Source organism: Micropterus dolomieu, linkage group LG04 (genome assembly GCF_021292245.1).
Source record: "Micropterus dolomieu isolate WLL.071019.BEF.003 ecotype Adirondacks linkage group LG04, ASM2129224v1, whole genome shotgun sequence".
Taxonomy (NCBI): domain Eukaryota; kingdom Metazoa; phylum Chordata; class Actinopteri; order Centrarchiformes; family Centrarchidae; genus Micropterus; species Micropterus dolomieu.
The window spans coordinates 2,822,055-2,842,871 of record NC_060153.1 but is presented as its reverse complement, the minus strand read 5'-3'; the positions used below and the strand labels follow the sequence as shown (position 1 = coordinate 2,842,871).

The following is a 20,817-nucleotide window of genomic DNA, read 5'->3' as shown; positions in this document are numbered from 1 at the left end:
GCTATGTCCAATGTTTGTCCTTCGCTCTTTTCTCAGCTTGACAATGGCTTGCTTTTCTCCCATTGACAGCTCTCTGGTCTTCATGTTGATTTATCCTCTTTAACAGGAAATGCAGTCTTTATAGGTTTGAACCAAGGATGAAAACTTAGACTAGTCATGCAGAGCTATTTAATGTTTGGACTATCAACCTAAAAGGCAACATCTGGGCAGCAAGAAACATCTGTCAGTCACATGTTCCAATAGTTTTGCAAAAATGGGTGGGTTCAAACAAAGGGTGGTATGTCCTGAGTTGTTTAACACATCTAGATGTGAATACCAGGAAATGAGAGCTGAAATTCTGAACTCTTGTCTCATACTCATCTTTTGATCCTAAACCCAAATGTCTTCAGGGAACAACAAAAACAAAGGAATTTGCCTTATCGTTCCAACACTTTTGGAGGGGACTGTATATTCAAAAATCAAATGTAAAAATCAAATCTATTGACAAGTCTGGTAATTGCTGAATGAGCAGACTACTGAATTTTTTTTTTTCATATTGTTAACGTATTGATCCTTCCTCCCCTCCTGTTTTTTAAGATTCATGTCATGATCCGCATTGGCATGCATTCATATAGCGCCAATGGATTAAAATGGAGGCTCTGCTCTTTATTTACCCATTGCCATGATGAATTGTAGTATCGTAGCTCCATTGATAATGGCTTTTTTTCATCCCCACACACGCGCTTTCATCAGGTTCAACATACTCAGAATGATTGAACTTATTCTGATCAGCTGTTCTGGAACCGAAAACTCTGCGTTTCCCATCTCAGGTTCAATCAACTTAGGGCTCAGGGATAAACTCAGAGTTTGTTAAGCCTGCTTTCTGAAACAGGGCCCAGGTTTCTGAAACCAGGATATGTTTATATGCGCAACAGATAACAAGGATACTAGTGCTGTTTAGTCTTCTGAGAAAAGTAAGTGTAGAATCTCTGGCACTGTTTTATCAGATATACACAGAAGGACACTGTAGCAAGGTGCCAACTATGAGGAAGAGACAAAGTGAGACAACATCAGAAAGGCAAGACAAGTTTATTTATATTGCACATTTCAACAATAAGGCAATTCAAAGTGCTTTACATCAAACATAAAAGCAACATAGGGTAATTGAAAAAAAATACACATTAAAATATAATTTTGGTGAAATAGAAAATAAAAACAGTAATTATAATAAACAGGGTAAAACAGGACAATAAAAGTTAGTAAAATGTAAAATAAAAACAGGCTGAGGGGTTGAGCAAATAATTGAGTTACAGTTATTTTGAAAAGAGAATACGCAGAGAAGTACACTTAATCTGCTCTCTCTAGCTAGTCTGTACTCAGGTCCATAGCAATCTTTGGGTCCACTGAAACTCCAAAAACCCTCGGACACTACAGAGAAACCAGGACATCTGGACGTCTGTCCGCAGGCCACTTTGATCCAGTTATACTCTGGACCCACTTGCGCGTTTACAGGTGGACAAAGGGTCCTGCAAATCACTCAGGCACAAGAAAATGAAAACATGTTATTTAGTGAGACTCTATGCAAATGAGAGAAACTGTGTCTGGGCTCATGAACATCTGTAGCTTTAGTAAATATCTCATGTGGAACGTTTTCAAGTCTGTTGTTTGAGTTGCGGAAGAAAAATAATGTTGTCTATGGCTTTTCAGTATGGCAGCACTGGAGGAAGAAGAAGAAGATGATGACGGTGATGAGTGTGAGGGGAGAAAAAAAATGGAAGTGAAAGCACATCAAGCATCACACACAAACTACTTAATGATGCGGGGATACTGCTGTCCAGGCATAGGTAGTGTTTTTTACTTTCTTACTTTTCTTAGATCGATGAATGTTTTGTGTCTCACTTGTACCTGGTGTGTGGTAGAGAGTAAAGTCCAGTTTTCAGAATAGCTAATGAAATTTTAAAAGCTTAATTCAACGGGAATCGTCATTTGTTTGTAAGTCAGTTAACAAGGCACACAATCACAACTATACACTTAACATTTATAACAAAAAACAATATACAATAAACAATATACAAAATGTATAAAAACAAACTATTATAAAACTATATAGCTTGATTACAGGAATAGAAACCAAAACGCAGCATCAATTTGACTTTCATACATACGATTTGAAGTTCTTTCTTTTACTAACAATTGATTTGTTTCTTAAATTTTTAAGAAAAAATGCCACAATCTCAGGTGTTAGCTCCTTAAATGTGAAGATTTGCTGTTTATCTCTGTTTTGTATCATTGTACATTTGATATATGTTTATATCTTAGTGTTTAGGACTGTCGTTAAGGCAATAAATTGATTATTTAAGAAAATTAAAACCGGTTAATCTGTACTAGAAATTATTGTTAGCTGCAGTCGTGTTCAGATATGTAAAATTGTTATTTTGTTTCATTTCTAGTCAAATTGCGTAACCTCAACACCAGTGATAACATCGTGGTGGAGTCGTGTACTGTGAGGTTGCAACTGCGCAACACACCCGCTCACCAAATGTTCAGTATGGAGAGTAAGTATCAATGCATGTCAGACATGTACAAGCACAGTTTCACCTTCAAAAAGTAAATATTTATTTATTTATTTATTTTAGACTCTCCACCATTGGACTTGACTAAATGTGGTCCATCACTACTGCCTCCCATCCTCGCCTACTCCATCTGTTCCTCCTCCTCTTCTCCACATAGTGTGGAGGAGTGTGACAGGCATTTGATTCAGCAAAGAGGATACACTCCACAGGACATAGAAGCATGTGCTCAGCTCAGAAGCATCTTAGATGAAGCTGGTGAGTATGGCTTGGATACACGTGACCTCTACCGGACTCATGCACACCTGGAGGAGCCACAGTCTGGACGCACCAGGAGCCTGCAGCAGTATATTAAGGTATCGTGTTTTACCATATAAAAAATCATTATGCAACACAAATATTTAATTTAAAGCTAAACAGTATGTAAAATGTACAAAATACCTGTAAAATAAAGCTAAAAACCAAACTACACTTGCTGCACTCTCTGCCACAGAGCAGCTATGTCAATTTACTTTTTCCCAAGCTCTTACAATTCAAAAAATATCAATTTTGGTGAATGACATCTTGGAAATTCATAATATATCCCGCAAATGAGGCATTAGATACATTAAGTCACGATGAAGGAAAAAAAAAACATCTTAACTCTTGTGACTGGTTGGATTTTGGCTCCCATCTCGTTGGCTCTGCTGTACCAAACTCGACCCCCCCAGACATTAATCTATGATTGCATACTTGCTGTTTGGGGAAGAGTTTAGCGAACAATTAGTTACCTAGTTCCTTCTTCCTCTGTCTTTCTTCCCGATCTGATTTTCTCCCTTTTGCTCCAGGAGTTACAGGAAGAAGGCCAGGTGTTAAAAGTCGGGGGTTTGGGCATCCGTTGGGTGCTCATGAAGCACGCTGATCCGTGGCTGCTGACCGTAAACTCCAAGCAATGGTCCCAGTCAAACCTCCCGACTGCCAGACTCCCCTTTGTGAAGAGATGCAGGCGAGGAAGTCAACAGGAGACCGAGGAGCCGCCAGCAAAAAAATCAGCTGTGGAAAGACAAGAGGGCGAGGACAGGGAGGACGTAGAGGGATTGTCGAGTGACACGAGCAGAGAGAAACTGAACGAGGAAGGACAGCTGGAAAAGCAGAAAGAAAGGGCAGATGAGGGAAGTGGAGACAACTTGTTGAACTTGGAAGAGGAGGAACGAAAGCAGATACAACCTGAAGAGAAAGGCGAGGAGGAGGCAGAACAGGAGAAGGTGGAAACTGAGGAAGGATGGGGGGAAAAGAGAGAGCTTAGAGCCAGAGCGGACAGTATAGATGAGGAAGCGTGCTCTCCACCATCAGGACCAGATGATGTTGAGTAAGTACAGACTGTGACAGATTGATTGACTAATTATCTTTTTGCAGTTATTTGTACATTTCCCCTTTCCACGTGTCACCTCTTTCTTCTTTCTGTTTCCATCACCGACCTCTGATCCACGCAGTGAAAATGTGAGTTTCATCGGCCGGCCGTGGCGCATGGTTGACGGCAGTCTGAACCGGCAGGTGTGTAAGGGCATGCTGGAGGCCGTTCTTTACCACGTCATGTCTCGACCCGGACTCACGCAGCAGACATTAGTGGAACATTACAAAGATGTGTTGCAGCCAATGGCGGTGCTGGAACTGGTGCAGGTAAAACGTTCTCACCTACATAAGCTCACATGCTTACTCATTCTGTTTCGGAAAAAGGAGATGTACACAATGTTGTCAGAGAAGTGGCGGTTCAGAAAAAGAAGCCTGGTACATTAGCTCATTTATTTAACAATACATTAAATTCTAAAAGTATTTTAAAAAATTACCCTTCTTTATGGCTGATGTATGAACCTCCTTATTTCTCCCACAGGCACTCATAGACATGGGCTGTTTGACAAAGAAAACTCTGGTGAAAGGTCCTAAGCCCTCCCTGTTCGCCCGCTCTGTGCACCATACAAGACGTGGGGCAGAAGTGAAGATTGAGGAACCAGACAGTGTGTTTTATGAGCCCACCATTAGCTGCTGCCTTCGACTCAGTCAGGTGTTACCCAACGAACGCCACTGGAACTATTGTCTACCATGAAATTAATCATGGACCTCGAATGGCCTGCTTTTGGCCTTACCTGGCTTGACCAGGCTTTTGAAGTTCAAGCCTCAAGTTGGGTAAAAATTTCAGAAACGATCAGACTGTGTACAGTTTCATGTCAGGTTCTTTGACAGATTAACTTTCACTTCTGGTTTTACAGAACATGGATTTCTTTGTACATTTTTGTTCAGTTGTCAATTTTAAAAATATTTTTTGTTTTTTGTTCCTATTTTCTTTGTATGCTAATAAACCTAAAGTTATCAATAAAAATGCATTACATTACACTTCTGACTTGAGTGTTAAAATGTTGTGACAAACAAGATACAAAGGAACTACATGAAAGAACTGCTTTCATCTTTTAATTGGAAAGTAATGTGATGCTGTTTATTTTTCCAGTCGATGGCAGTAAGAAAAATCCTAGAGCTTGGTTTAGCACAATTGAGAGAATGGTAAACTCTGCTACTCCCTGGTACCGATCTTTTCAAATTATGACTGAAATGTTTTTTCATTCTTTGTTGACCACTGATTACTGACATAATGTCTAAAATATTGCCTTCCTGTAACACTTGGGTTTCCTGCCTAGCCCATGTTTCTATATTGAGCCAGTTTAGCCCAATTTCATTGGAAGAACTCTCAGCCATTGTCTCCCAAATGCCTCTAGTTATCTTGATATTACTCCAGTCGCTCTGTTTAAGGATGGTTTTTAGTTGCTTAGGATCATGTATACATGCAACTCCATTGTAAATAGCTCTCTTAGCTATGGTTGTGGGCCTGATTATTTTTAAGATACAATTATTAAGCCACTTTTTAAAAAAAACAACCCTTGACCCATTGCTTGCCAGTAATTATAGACCTCTATCCAAACTTCCTTTTATTTCAAAGGTTATGGGAAAAACTATTATGTAAACAACTTGTACAGGTCCTGAACAGCCATGAAATCTTTGATAAATTCCAGTCTGGTTTCTCATCTGAGACGCATAACTGAAACTGCTTTGCTTGGGTTTCAAACGATATTTTAATAAGCGCTGGGGAGTGTTGCTCTTTTAACCAAACTGCAGCTTTTGACACTTAAATTTCAGTTCATGTTTTCAAATTCAGTTTCTCAAAATTGTGTGCTGTGCAGTCGCTCCCATTTTGTCATGCCTGACAAAAAACTGAAAGCCTCGTCTTTTGCCAGAAAGCCTTGCGACCTGAAGTCTGTTGAAAGGTCTAGAGTCGCCTGGATAAGGGCCTTTCAAATTTCAATGTGTGAAATACAAGTTAAGATTTTGCACATGATATTCAGTTTGAACATGTAAAATTCAAAACCATTCAATTCTGATTACATTTGTGCTGGCACTAAAATACTGGGGTGCAAACTTATCACCTTGAATCTGAAATTGGACGATTATGTGATCAGTTTTTCCGATCAGCCAAACCCAGCTTTGGATTTGGCTAGTGGACCATTGCGCTATTTCAGGTGCCATTTGTTGGGGCGGGACATTAAAGTTTGATGTGCTGCAGCAAACTTTGGAAATGTTGAACTCATTGAAATGCATAAATGGCTGTGATTATTGAAAAGTTATTACTTACCATTAACAAATAAGAGACGAATGTAGGCCATTTTTAATGATTTAATGACAACAACCCACAAAAATAAAAATACTATTACTGTATATGCTGCATTTATATTATACTAGTGGTAAGCTATTGGGTGTAGTATTTGAAATTATAATCAACAATAACATTTTATAATAAATGTATAAAAATTATAATAACAGCATACTATTAAATGAACACTATACTCTTCATTTTATGTGATAATATTATACTAATACACTAATTTATAGGCCTACTAGTTTCTTCAGGTTGTGGGTAGAGTCTCTGCAGTAAACCGATGATTTAGCTAGAGCCAGGAGGCCATTGTTCCTGTATGTGCTCTTTCTAGCCTCCTCCTCCTGAGAGCAACACACCTCCTGTTTTTGTTTTTTTTTTTACTTTTTTACGTTTTTTTATTAAAGTTATTGTTAGAAATATTTTTCAGTAATTTTATTTTAAGTGTGGAGTGGGTTGTGTGGGTGGTGCACATGTGTTGCATATACGTCCCTTGTTCAAAAACAACAATTCCCCATGCCACAAGCTGCAATGAGTCAATCACAGTAGTTTCTCTCATCAATGTGATGATTGATCTGACTTTTAAAAGCAGTTTTTGAAGTTTCAAGTTTCCAGATACTAGGGTCTTCACGTCCACAGTCCTCCACTTGCACACAAGGAGAAGGAACACACACTTAGTATAAATATATTGCCTATATAATAAATTGTTTGTTACATGAACATTTTTACTGTGCTCTTAAATTTTTATTATTTAGGAAGCGGAAGTTAGCCGGCAGCAGTCAACACAAGGGAATATATAGCCCCCAACACCAACTAGCGTTGTAAATTTAGTTTAAGTACTCCTATTTCTGGTGTTGCCCTGCTGTTTAAAAAAATACAGCAGTACTGGATGAGCACTGTTGAAGACTTGTTGAATACAGTTGTACTTGAATGCACCAAGTCATCAAGGGAGGGCTGTCAGGAAACAGAGTGATAAAGATCCCCGGGAAGTTGAGAAACAATTGCTTGGCACACTGCACTCCACATGACTGCACAAAACTTTCCTTTCTAGGTTGACTTCAAGTCAGATTTCAGTCAAGTTTCAGCCATCTTCTTTGGCTTGAGGCTGAAGTTGCTTCACCATTTACTCCTCTTTAGATAGCTCATCATCTATCAAACTTCCTGTTTTTTTTCCTCGTGTGAAAACTACCCATAGGGCTACAGATACTGTGTACACAGATCAGTATGTCTGAATGTGTGTGCATAGGCCTATGTTTGTGATGAGGAAGCAAATTGCTCCTGTCTGGACAATACATTTCCTTACATTCATATCATAGGGGTTTACCCAAATACAGATAACATTATGTGGATATTATTATTATTATATTATACTCAGTTTACATTTTTGTTTCCTAGATTTGCACTTCCACCTCAATATAATGACCATGATGGAAGTGATTGGAGTTTTGCTTGAGAGACTCAAAACATTAAGAAATGTATATAAACAAACAATGTACCACTGGAAGACTGAAACATATTTAGAATTGTTTTTGCTCTCTTTATATCACCGTAATTACCATAACCACGTACTGTAGGTAGTATATATTTGTTTACTCTTTTTATGAACATGTTTTTTTGCTTTTGTCATAAGCAGCTTAGGGAGGGGGATGTACAAAACAGGAGATGGGCAGGGCCTGATGTGAAAGTGGTTTCCGGACCACAAATGATCAACTTAGTGTGGTGTGATCACAGGCTGCGCTACCAATATTGTTCTACTACGACAGAAACTGAGGACTTTCTGACCAACTTTGGCTTTTATGTTCAACAATTCTTTATATTTGTCTTACCAAAAAACAACTGTGAATAATGTTTTTCCGTTTAATTCTTTTGATTGTTTCCTTGATGAGTTTTCTGCGCAACCTCCATGTATTCAGTTGTGGTAAGTAAAGAGTTTTCAATTTGTAGGCCACTTTAAAAGAGATTTATAATCATCAGATTTTACATTACATAATGATTTCTAATGGTGGTTTGTCAGAATCTTTTTGTTCTGTTGTGCAGCTGTTGAACTCTGCCAACGCCATTACAGTTCAAGGCGTAGCCTGCTTTAATGGCCTGTACTTGTATAGCGCCTGTCTAGTCTTTTGACCACTAACAGCACTTTAACACTCTGGCACATTCATTTTTTTGTGATTCCTTTGTGCATTCATGCTTCTGTATTCTGTAGCATTTGGTAATTTTGTTCTTTTAAAATGCCTGACAAATAAAGCTATATTATCATTATTAATATTAATTATCAGAAACAAGCACATATAACTAAAATTATTAACATACAATAACTACATTGTGTAAAATTTCAGTATATGGATATTGTGTATTTAAGGTGCACAACACGCAATTGTTTATGTACTGTATATACAAAATAATTAGACCACATAAGATATACATATGCTTCATTAAACCAGGACAGTTGCTTTTTTTGTCAGTGTTGAATTGTACTTATACTCTCAATTTGCCTGGCACCATACAATTTCGGCAATTAACAAGAGATTGTCTTAAAGAAAATATGTAAAATTGAACAAAAGCAAAACTACAATAGCTCTGATTGTCAGTGTGTGTGGAATGGCAATGGCTTTAAAACTGTATCTGCCGTTTGATGTAAATGTCAAATTTAATGTGTGTTACAGATGAAAACTGTGCAGATAAACCTGTGTTCACTCCGTCCAGACTGGTAGTGAAGCATGGCGACCGAACTTCTGCCAACTGCACTGTTTGTCAGCATTGCCTCCCCAATGCAGCCAATGGTTTGGAAAAATCTGTGGGTGTCATAGAAAAAACCGAAACCACGATTTCATGGATAATTGGCACAATGACTGAATGGGACACATCTGCCATCTGCTATTATGCAAGCAATGCTGGCCAGTGTTGTACCAAACTGCTTGTAACTGTCTACCGTAAGTAAACATGCTGTTGAACAAAATACTGTTGCTATAGTAATAGTAATTATGAAAATTATTAGAACTTTATTTGAACTCGGACAACCACATTTACAAGTACTACACAGATGAACTATTCAACAGTAAAGTAAAAATGAAAGGTGCTTTATTAATAATACACTTCAACAGTAGAAGCCTCTACAGAAAGTTCTCTAAAATCAAGGATTAGTTGTGTCGTTTCAAAGAGTTCAGTGTAATCACTGTATCTGAGACTTTGCTTGATAATGAAGATGTCTGAGATGTGGAACTGAAAGGATATGAGTTGTTTAACATTAACCAACAGTCTTTGTTAATACAATGTACCGCCATAGCCTATTTCCTGTTATTGTAAAACCAAGTACAATTACAACAGACATGGCTACACACAAATAAAATTGAAAAAACTAAGTCGACTACTCATAAATGACACCGTGGCCACTGTCTTGTCTTTGCTATTTTTCATAAATGTATTCAGATAAAAAATGAAAATAGGACTAACACCTGCAAATTGATTCAATATAGAACACCAGAAGCCATCACTGCCATTAAGGTGGACCTAAAGAAACAGAACTGGAATGAGGTTTATGCTAATGATGAATGTAACAAAGCCTGAGTCTTTGTTTATCACTTTGTGAAAGGAATGGTGTTAAGAAAACTCAAATGGAAGAACAAATACGCAGATAAGCCATGGATTACCAAGGGGATAGATAACGCATGCAAAAAGAAACATTTATGCAAAATACAAAAGAAGCAGAAAACAAATATAAGATATATAAAAATAAATTGTTAAGTAGGCTATAATGATATCTAATAAGGAGCATTATCACAAACTATTGTAATATTATGTCCAAACTAATATTGGATAGAATTTAGCAGAACATCTTATTTATAAAAAATTCTACTCCATTTTTATTAGGGGTGTTGACAAAAAGGAAATAAGATCAATAATCAAAATCTATATGTCAATAGTAAAAAATATTATACAGTGTATAGTGAAACATTTAACACATATCTGCAATCAGTTGTTCCAAACAGGTATATTTCCCAGGAAAATGAAAACAGCAAATGTCATTCCTACTCAAAAAGTGGAGATAGATATCTATTCTCAAAATATAGACTAATTTCTCTGCCTCCCAGTTCTCCAAAGATAGAAAAACACAGTTTATTGAATACTCACCATTATGGTTTTAGAGCAAATTGGTCGACCACAATTGCAGTAATGAAACTGGTAGAAGAGATCTCTACTGCAATGGAAAACAAGGAATATACTGTGGGAGTGTTTATAGAATTAAAGCATCTGATGTTATTGATCATGGCTATGGTATTAGAGGGATAGCGTCCATGGAAGTTACCTGAATGACAGATTTTAATATGTACGCATTGTCGAATCTTATTTGTTGAAGGTTACTTGTGGTGTTTCACAAAGTTCAGTGTTTGGCCCAAAAGTGTTTATACTATAAATAACATATGTAAAGTGTCTGAATTGTTAAAATTTGTTTTATTTGCTGATGACACAAATTAATATTGTTCCGGGAAAAGTTTGGAACTGCTACTGAATAGAGTAAAAACAACTGAAAGTACAAAATAAATGGTTTGACATTAAGTATGAAGTAAGGGGAATATTTTTTAAAAAGGGTAATGACAAAAAGGTACAATAAGCTAAAGTGTCAGCCTACACCTTTTCAATTAATTTTGTTTTCCTTTAAATTTGTTATTTATTTATACAAACAATTGTTAATAATAAATAAATACTAAAATAAAGCTGTTGTTTACAACCTTTATCTTGCATCTGTCTCTCTACATCTGTCTCTCTCTTTTTCTCCACAGAGCCTCCACATAATGTGGCCATCAGCTTTGTTGATCACTCTGGGCCGATGTTGGAGGGTCATCAGTACACTCTGCAGTGTACAGTACAGGATGTTGCTCCTGTTAAAGACCTCACTGTGACCTTCTACAAAGGACACACAGCACTGGGTCAACTGCAGTCCAACAACACAGAGAAGACACCAGTGACTGAGAGCTTCACTTTAAACATCATCCCCAGTAACAAGGATGATGGAGTCCAGTACTGGTGTGAAGCCAAGCTAGAACTGGGACCTGAAGGACCACAGCGCCCTCCAGTGGTGATGTCACAAAACATCACTGCAACTGTCCACTGTGAGTCTGATAATCACAATATCGACACACGATGACACCCTTGTTTATTAAGTTGGCCTGTTTTGCAGTGATGGAAGACGTATTTTGATCTGTTACTTAAATCTGCTCTAATTAATATGACTACTGATATGTGAAATAGTTCTGCAGTTCCCCTCATCTTTACAGTTTTTAATAGGCCTAGTGTCTTTTTTTTGTTTTTTTTTTACTTTACTGTTTTTTATGGACCCTCACAAATCTCATCAGCGTTGTTTTACACTGCGGTAGATTGCTATTTTCAGAAAAAAAGCCGTATAAACCCAGTGTACACTACCTGGCCAGCGCCAAACAGCAGGCAGACAAAGTTAGCGACTAACTGGTGAACATAGTGAAGCAATTAGCAGCTTAAAAAACAAGTAATACGTTCAGTTCGTGGAGACCAAACATAGAGCTAAAAGGAGAGTGAATATTGGGCATTGATTTTTTCAGATGACCAGAAACACAACAAATGAATGTTGATGTAGCTCTGTTTCAGTTTGCAGAATCAAAAGGTAATATTAATATGTAACTGTTGTGTTCTCAACTTGTTTCCTCTGCCACCCAACAGCTAGCCGTGCCCACTCACCTTGTGTTTCCAGCCTAGTCAATATTATGTAGCTGGCAGTATCAAAGTTAACACGGGCCCTGCCGAAGGAAATAGCTTCTCTGTAAATGCAGTAAATGTTATATCGTTGGAGAGAGCCAGGCTAGCTTTTCCCCCATTTCCAGTTTTTATGCTAAGCTAAACTTAACCCGCTGCGAGCTGTAGCTTCATATTTAGTGTACAGACATTAAAGTGCTGTCAGTCTTATAACACTTGGAAAGAAAGCAAAAATGTTTACTTATATGTAAGTAAGAGTGCACTTTTCTGCTCTTTTTACCTTAATAACAGGTGTTGTATTTCTCTTAATCAACACACAGATAAGCCTCATCGAGAGGGGTCATCCCATAGAGATCCGATTAACCTTACTGTTTTAGAGGGAACCCCTCTACAACTGAACTGCGCTGCTGTGGGAAACCCCAGCCCCTCATACACCTGGACGCTACCATCAAATATGACTACTTCCTCCAGTCGCAGTGTTTTCCGTATCGGCTCTGTAGCTCTTCAGGATAAAGGGCGGTACACCTGTTTGGTCAGCAACGATGTAGGGACTATCACTGTGAATTTTAATGTGGTTGTCCAACGTGAGTAAAAATTTAAATTGTTCTCGGTTCCTTTACCTACACATCTGACTCGACTTATAAAAAAATAAAACTAAAGCAGGAGTTGTAGTGTGTTACAATCTAGGGCTGAACGATTTAGGGAAAAAATCGAATTAAGATCTTTCTGCCAGATATTGCAAGTTTAACTAATTTTCAATATTTAGTAGGCCTATGTAATAGATAAAACATGTCATCGAGCATTACAACATGAGACACCATCAAAACTGATGTGGCACGATTTTCAAAATAAAACACCCTGTGCAGACTCCCAATCGTATATCAACAATAAACACAGATAAAACAGACAAAAAAAGAATAAGTTTAACTATGTACCTGAGTTAACCATGCTAGAAGCACAAAAATCAAGGACAACGGAACCAATTAACAAAATCTGAACAAGTCCGCAAAATCAGGCAGGCAAAGCGCTCTTATTCTGAAATGCTCAATATGGGCTAGCCATGTGGAGAGCAGAATAAAACCCGGCTCACATACAGCTGTTATTGTAGTAGAAGCACAAAAAAACGACAAATTAACAACATGTCAGCGATGTGGGGCAGGCTAAACGCTCCGCTGCTGAAACACTTCCAGAGTGCGTTGAACCCGGACAGAGGACAGACAAAACCGCGGAGCAACTGCCACTCTGTTCGGCTGAGCCATTACCCCACAGGTTTTCCTCTAGTTTTAGTTGTTGTTGTGAAATGTACACACTGTGCCCACTCTGATTGGTGAGTAGGACCATAACAGGAAGCACATAGCACTTGAACAGGAAGCACATAGCACTTGAACAGGAAGCACATAGCACTTGATTGTCACACAAGGATGGTAATGGAATTAAGTTGTAACTGCATGACTTAAAAATGGGTCAGATGCGCTGTATAATTAACCTACATTTTTAATCGGCTAATGGAGTTCTATCAAGTCGCAATTTCGATTTGAAAATGATTAATCGTTCAGCCCTAATGCAGTCATCTGCCAATCTGCAAAAACATTTTGATAATAGTTTAAATGCTAAATTCATGCCATAGTATGTGCACACCATTTTAATAATTATTCTCTTCGTTAGCATTATGGAGTGCCTATGAAGCCCCAAAGCTGAGAAAGGCAGTAAATTAGTTATCAAAAATGTCAAAAATATAGTGCACTAATAAATGATGCTGTTAGTTAGTTAATGTAATAGAATGTAAATAGAAATAAGATTTACACCTTACCTTTCACTTCCAATTATTTAGTAAATATATATATATATAACTTTGACTCATTTTATAACCTTTTACTGCATTTTGTCAGTTTCGGGGCTCCGTATTATATCCCTAACATGAATTTAAAAACGATGATATAAATAAGAGCTATCACAGTGCTTCGTTCTCAGATATTGATTGACATCTCAAGTCAACTGTCTTTTTTCTGTAGGTTTGGACCCAAAGACCAGACCGAAGAGTAGTACCAGCAGCATACTGATTCACGGGTTCATAATGTGTTTTATGCTTTTATTCTCTGCTCTGGTTTGAGTTCATTCTGGGAGAAGGAAGCTTATTGGGTGGTGATGGAGCAGTGGACAGGACGCCTGCCTTTGATGTGAGAGATCCTGGTTCGAATCCACTGTGAGACACCATTGTGTCTCTGAGCAAGACACTTAACCCTAGTTGCTACAGAGGCGTGCGACCTCCGACATAACGAGCAATTGTAAGTCACTTTGGATAAAAGCTTCAGCTAAATGAGTAAATGTAAGGGTTGTTTCGAGAATAATAACAAGTAATAGCATATTTTTGTCATAAAAAATATAATTGGGCGATTAAAGGCATTTCACACAGTCCTTTAAATCTGTTGTCAATACAATAGTTCTCTAATACCATTAAGAAGCCAACCTGTTGTGCCTCTTTGCAATGTAATACTGATATTTAATCACTAGAGGGCATCAGTGTGTGTAAGTTAGAAGGGTTTACATGATTTTTGCTTTTCCACAAATGCATACATGGAACAAGCTCTAATTATAAAGTTAGATAAATTCAAGTGGCTATATTATTGACCATTAACCCTCTATTGCATGAGGTATTTTTTGAAAAATGAAATGAAAATTGTTTCAATGTGTTTTTGTGGCTTAAAATTGCTTTAATAATGTAAATATTAAAAAAATAATTAATTAAAGGGGGGGGGGTTGTTGTTAAATTGTTGCCATATGATAACAATGTGCAATTGTGGAAGATGCTGCTTCTCTCAAAACATGCTTTTATTATAAACAAGATTAAACAAATTCAACTTAAATTGATAGCCCAATGTTTATACTGTGAAATTACTTTCAGTTTTAATGTAGTTTGTAATTTATGTAAATAATAACACATCACCCCTTGTCCCCAAAGTAGTTCCGCTCTTGGTTAATGCAGGGAAACACATTTAGAGCACCTGTTCCCCACAATGCCTTTACATCTTGGCATTTTGCAGGAGCTAACTCTGCCCAGCTCACTGTTCCTATCCCTTAAAAATAAAAGTTGTCTTGCATGTTCTATGGATAAAATCAACATATGTAAGCAGACTTTACAATGTAAATAGCACAAAATAATAATAATACTTCCTACAATTACAATTATTGTACAATAAGAACAATATATCAATGTGTTTCAGCACCTGTAAATCATTTATAAGATATTATATTCCAACAAGAAAACATTGTCTAAGCTGTAAACAATATTGCACCAGTGTAATTTGATTTTGATTTTGATTTTAAAGCATTGTTGCCATATGACAATGCCATGAAATATTGGGTTACAGCCAAGCTAGTGTGTCTGTGAGGCTGTACTTAGACACAGCAGTGCTTTGAGCTAAATGCTAATGTCAGCATGCTAACAATGACAATGCTAACATGCTGATGAGATTTAATATCTTTCATGTCCGCTATCTTATAGTTTAGCATATTAGCATGCTAATTTTGTTAACCCTGCACTAAACATTAGCACTAAACAAAAAGTGCAACTGAGGCTGGTGGGAATGTCTTTAATTCTGCTGATATTTTGTCATAACCCAAATAATTGGACACATTTAAATTTTGACTTAAAGATAGTGCTAGATGAAAAGTCAAAGACTCACCAAAATTATTGCAATTATATCTGAGGGGAAATTAAAGTTTAAAATGAATTCTGTGCCAATCCATCTGTTAGATGTTAATATATTTCACTGAAAACCACCCTCATGGTTGGGCAAGAGGAAATGTCAGAGGATCACCAAATTCATTGGGATTCATCCTCTGGGGAATATGAATATCTGCGCAAGATTTCATGGTAATCCATCTAATAGTTGTTGAGATATTTCAGTCTGAACCAGTGGTGGACTGACTAGGAAATCAACCTTCCTAGAGCCACGCAGTTAGCATGGCTTTTAAAAAATGATTATGTTGTTGCAATAATTGTGTTTCCTGCATGTTATGTTTCAACGCTTTATGTTTTATTCAATGAAATCCACGATGTGTTACTTTAGCGTCTTGAATTGTGTCGTCTTTTTTTTTAAAATGTTTTTACAAACTCAAGACTTTAATTACTTTATTTCACCTTTGCTCATGTACATCAACAATTAATGCGATAGTATAATTAACTTGTTTATAGGGGTGCTTGAACAAGTGTCAACCCTTTAGGATTTTCTATATTTCTGCTCTGACCTAAAACATACTCAGATTTTCACAAAAGTTACACAAAGTAGATCAAGGGAACCCACTTAAACAAATGAGACAAAAAATTATACTTATCCAAGCATCACTTGCTGAGTTTCAATTTCATTTTTTTTTTTTTTATTTTATTCACGGATAGCCCCTTGAGATGCAGCATCTCGTTTTCAAGAGGGTCCAAAAACACTTATTTTCATCTTAGACTGTGACACAGTAATGACAATAGGGCCGTCCCCGACTAAGGATTTACACAACGGCGTCGTCAGCTCATGTTTTGACTGTAGCCCCGAATGTAACTCAAGAGCCTGGAAACGCCCCTGAACATTTCCTGAACTTCAAACAAAATGTATCAGTTATTGCCAGTAGCCTCCGCTCTTTGAAGACGTGCGAGACAGGCTTTGTCATGAAGATTATTGCATATCAACATGGAAAATATTTTTGTTGCTGTTGTTGAGTTACATTCGGGGCTACAGTCAAAACATCCTGGCGACGCCGTTGCATTACACTACTAGTCAGTAGGTAAAGTAATACCATAGAACCCATAGACTGTATATAAAAAGTTGGACCCACACGATTGACAAAACAACAAAGAATCTGACCAAGTACGGACTCAGCAGACCCAAACTCTTTCCGCCAAGACTTCGCCACTCAAGGCGTTCTGGTAGGGAGCTGCGAACAAGCAGTTCAAGAGTGCCCAGGTTTGAGTTGCTGCCTAATTGCGTGTGTTATATTTTTCTCCTGTATCAGACGATATGCTCTGAAGTATATCCCTGATGTGTGCATAAATCCCACAAAGGCCTTTAGATACATCTGCCCGGAAACTCGAACAGGTTGATGAAAGCGATTTCAGCCCAGCAGCCCATTATAGCTCCCTGACATATTGCTCGCATTGTCATATGGCTGGCCTCTGCAGTCTGCGATATCTAAACTTAAACTGTCAAACAAAGCTATTACAGTGTCCATTGGTTCAAAGCCAGCAATTATTTCGATAGTTTTCAACTCAATACTGACAAATTTAAAAATGAATTTCAGCTGGTCAGTATGTGACAGTGCAGGAGTAGAGTGAACTATCACAGAAATATACCTTGCCTGCTGTATCTCTGCAGCTATGGTAGCTTTCACTTTGTTGCCCATTTGCTGAATCAAGTCCTCACATATAGTGGATAAGGATGTGCTGCCCCTACCCTTCTGTCCATACTTATTGAGGTGCTCAGCGAGGAAAAGATCAAACTGAGAGATGACTTCCACAATGCCAAGAAAGTCACCACTGAGTGGTGATTTAAGGGACTTTGTTGTCACCAAGGAAAGGCAGCCCTCTTTCACTTATAAACTTAAAGACAACCACAACACGCTTGAGCACTTCCCGCCAGTACCGCTTCCCTCCCTTCAGCTGTCGCACATCAGTGTGCTTTTCATTGGGTATACATGGTGTCATCATCTGAAATGTAAGAGAAAAAAATAATAAAAAACGTATTTATTCTCCTTGCTTGGGCCCCAACAGCACATGGGCCCCTGGGCTTGTGCCCATTATGCCCATTGGATAATCTGACCCAGAGCAGACGACTGTTTCATTGATGGCATTCCTGTGGACCTTCTCCCAGATCCCAAAGATGTGAACACTCTGGACGGACGATTGGCACACATCACTCACATCACAGCACCCCTAAACCAGTGCTTGAAGTGGGCCGGAACGCAGTACCGGCACCTCGGCATTTTGATCTTTGGTGTACCGGGACATTACCGGGACATTTTGGTGTACCGGGACATTTTCTTGCATACCGGGACTTCTCCCAAGCTGCTGGTCTTCTCCCCTGCCCTCTCCATATCAGGTTCTCTGGGCGCTACGTGACGCTCACCTGTTCCCCTTCTTGCCTGCCTGCTAAACTCTGTCAGCGGAGAGAGACGAGGGAGAAGAGAAGCTTGGGCACCTTTCAAGCAGCCATATGCTGAATGTAGCTCATCAGTGTCACTTGTTGTGAACCGACCAGTCACAGCCTGGTTGGGGCGGGACATTACAAAAGTATTGACAGATGTCATTTACACTGGAGACAGGACAGAATCTGAATGTCTCCATCACTTTTTGAAAGATTTTGTTAAAAATGTTGCAACAACATTTCTTGTTGCAAGCTGTTTTTCAGAACAATGCACAATAGGAAAACATGCAAATGTTACTGTTATTTAATGATGTATATCATTTAAAGATGTATTTACCCAGTTCATTCTCTATCTCCAACAAAGCTACTAAAAACATCAATAAATTAAATGTTGATTAAATTTGGAAAAGACAACCACATTATCTGAAAAAAATGACTGTAGTGAAAACCTACAAAGATGGTGTTCTACAAGATATTAACTTTGACTATAGCCAATAAATAGAACCTTAAAGGCTAAATGGTTAAGATCCTTTCTAGTAAATAGTAACACCTGTTGGTGTTGTGTTCCCAGGGAATTGTTTACTTGATTCTTTTTATACTGTGACTTTGATATTCCAAAACTATCCATAAAACTGTCGGCATTGCATTCACAAGTACTGTTATATTACTGTATTAATACAATATTACACCCCATGATGTATCCATCTGGAATTGCAGATTAATTCCTCTTAGAAACACCTCCTTATATTTGAATGAATGAATGGATGGAAAACAACATTTACTATCATTACTATCACCTATTTACTAGACATCTTTGGTACAAAGCAAAACATCCCATCTGCTTTATTTTTGATGGGAAAAATGCTCCACCTCACATGTTCAACCCCCCTCACCTTCCTTCATTGATGATTTCTGGTCACCAGTTCTTCAGTACGACTTTATATAACATTAAGTGTTCTGTGGTGTCTTTACTCTTAAATTATATCCAATACAATTTAGCCAAAACTGAGTTTCTCATATCTTTAGTCATTCTACGTTGAAGAAACTACATACAGATTTAGTCTTTACAACCACAAGCAAGAGTTTAATTTCAAAGTCTTTAATGAAATATCATTAAAGCGAACTCCTCACAAGAAGATTCAGCTCTGATCAAAATACAGTAACTACGGTATCTATTTTGTGATGAGGACAGATGACTTGTTTTTCTTCTGCCCTTACAGTAACACATTCTGATATGAAATGTATGATTGGCTGGAGTCTTATCTCACATTCAAGTCTCACTTTCACTTCAGATACCATCACATTTGGAATAATAATGAAGGACAAAACTACAAACTGCTATCAATTACTTTAAGCATCGTGGGTAAATTTTTTACCAAAACACAGCCTTTATTTACTGTCTTCTCAAAAGACTTTACATTGTTCTACAAATCCATGTTGTTTATGGAGAAGAAAACAAAAAAACTACTTAATTTAATTGATGTCTTAAAATTAACCTTTAACCATTTTTTTTTCATTTTTATCTTTATTTATTATTAAACTTTATGATGCTTTATCTTGTGAGCTCGTTGTGACATTTCATTTAGCCATAAAGTGTTCAGGGAGGCACAAAGTAGGGAAATGAGAATTCAATTCAATTCAGTTTTATTTACATAAATCTGTTGTGCTAAATCACAACAACATTTATCTCATAGCACTTTTCAGGTCTAGACCGTACTCTGAGAAATTGTTTACAGAAACCCAACAATTCCCACCAAGAGCAAGCACTAGGGGACAGAGGCATGTAAAAACTTCCTTTTAAAAGGCAGAAACCTCAAGCATGGCTCAGGGTGGGCAGCCATCTGTCTCTTAACAGACAGATTGGTCTTGGAATTTTCACTTGAGCCTAGCTTGATTTTATGGATTGTTGATTTTCTTAGCTGTAGAATCCAGCAAGTCAGAGTTCTCTCTTCTCTCTCTGTCAAAATGACCACTTGCACAGGTACTCCCCAGGGATGTGTTTTATCTCCTTTATTGTTCATTTTATATACCAACTCTTGCACCAGCACTTTCCCAAACAGGTACCTTATTAAGTATGCAGATGATACTGCCTTGATGAGCCTACTACATGATGAGGAGGAGGTTACCTTGCCTACTTCCTAAAGTGGTGTGAGAAGTCAAGCCTCCTTCTAAACACCACCAAAACAAAAGAAATGTCCATTGATTTTAGAACGTTACAATCATCAAATTCTACTCTTATCAGCAGGAAGCCTATACAATCTGTTACAAATTACAAATACCTAGGCATTGTGCTCGACCATGAGCTCAAATGGGATCTGTGGTCTGACTTCATAAGCACAAAGACAAAACAAAGAATGCACTTTTTAAAGAAACTGTTGTCTTTTAATGTCCACAACAAAATGCTTCTGATGTTTTATTGTTCTTTTATTGAAAGTGTTTTGGCCTTTTGCATCATTTGCTGGTTTGGCAATGCTACTGAAGCACAGAAAAACAGTAACTGTCACAATTCGTGTGTGGTGAAGCAGGTTGTAGGACCCAAATGCAGGACACGCTGAGCGGAGCAGGTATAGTTCAAAAGTTTAATAAACAAAGGCAAGCACACTTACAAGCGGAGTGGCTGATAAACAAGTCCAAAAACAAGGAATCCAAACAAGAAACCAAAATCCAAAGAACATGAACAATGCGCAGTGCAGGCAGGGGAAAACAGAGAGACTGACATGCAGAGGGATTACTGGGG

General features: G+C 37.8%; 2 protein-coding genes and 1 long non-coding RNA gene across 6 annotated transcripts in view; 2 read left to right on the top strand and 1 right to left on the bottom strand.

Annotated features, from left to right (window-relative positions):
- LOC123969580 (general transcription factor 3C polypeptide 1-like) overlaps positions 1–4,919 on the top strand; it is a 32,610-nt gene extending 27,691 nt beyond the window's left edge. The window contains exons 35-40 of the mRNA XM_046047120.1: positions 1,687–1,823; positions 2,430–2,534; positions 2,616–2,905; positions 3,377–3,897; positions 4,022–4,208; positions 4,420–4,919. Of these exons, the coding sequence (XP_045903076.1) occupies positions 1,687–1,823; positions 2,430–2,534; positions 2,616–2,905; positions 3,377–3,897; positions 4,022–4,208; positions 4,420–4,632 (1,453 nt within the window). The 3' untranslated portion in view covers positions 4,633–4,919. The remainder of the gene's footprint in view (positions 1–1,686; positions 1,824–2,429; positions 2,535–2,615; positions 2,906–3,376; positions 3,898–4,021; positions 4,209–4,419) is intronic.
- Positions 4,920–7,936: 3,017 nt separating this feature from the next.
- On the top strand, positions 7,937–18,598 carry LOC123969750 (immunoglobulin superfamily member 10-like). Of its 2 annotated transcripts, XR_006824780.1 has the most exons (6): positions 7,937–8,146; positions 8,892–9,158; positions 11,007–11,336; positions 12,273–12,536; positions 13,965–14,237; positions 17,708–18,598. XR_006824780.1 is itself a non-coding variant. In XM_046047381.1 (5 exons), the coding sequence occupies exons 1-5, from the start codon at positions 8,074–8,076 to the stop codon at positions 14,060–14,062; spliced, it is 1,032 nt and encodes a 343-aa protein (XP_045903337.1). In that variant the 5' UTR covers positions 7,937–8,073; the 3' UTR covers positions 14,063–16,021. The 2 variants fall into 2 exon arrangements, 1 of the variants encoding a protein (XP_045903337.1); XM_046047381.1 differs by lacking the exon at positions 17,708–18,598 and having other exon boundaries at positions 13,965–16,021.
- On the bottom strand, positions 8,641–12,601 carry LOC123969751. Of its 3 annotated transcripts, none has more exons than XR_006824781.1 (5): positions 12,233–12,601; positions 11,938–11,996; positions 10,357–10,423; positions 9,681–9,735; positions 8,641–9,020 (listed from the first exon to the last, which is right to left on the bottom strand). It is a non-coding gene; the product is annotated as an uncharacterized LOC123969751 (long non-coding RNA). The 3 variants fall into 3 exon arrangements; XR_006824783.1 differs by lacking the exon at positions 8,641–9,020 and adding an exon at positions 9,316–9,447; XR_006824782.1 differs by lacking the exon at positions 9,681–9,735.
- Positions 18,599–20,817: the final 2,219 nt, after the last annotated feature.

Coding starts and splice junctions, on each gene's coding strand:
- LOC123969750 (XM_046047381.1), top strand. CDS start 8,074: ATGTTTTTCCGTTTAATTCTTTTGATTGTTTCCTTGATGAGTTTTCTG. Junction 8,147..8,891: donor CCTCCATGTATTCAGTTGTG/GTAAGTAAAGAG, acceptor TGTGTGTTACAG/ATGAAAACTGTGCAGATAAA. Junction 9,159..11,006: donor ACTGCTTGTAACTGTCTACC/GTAAGTAAACAT, acceptor TTTTCTCCACAG/AGCCTCCACATAATGTGGCC.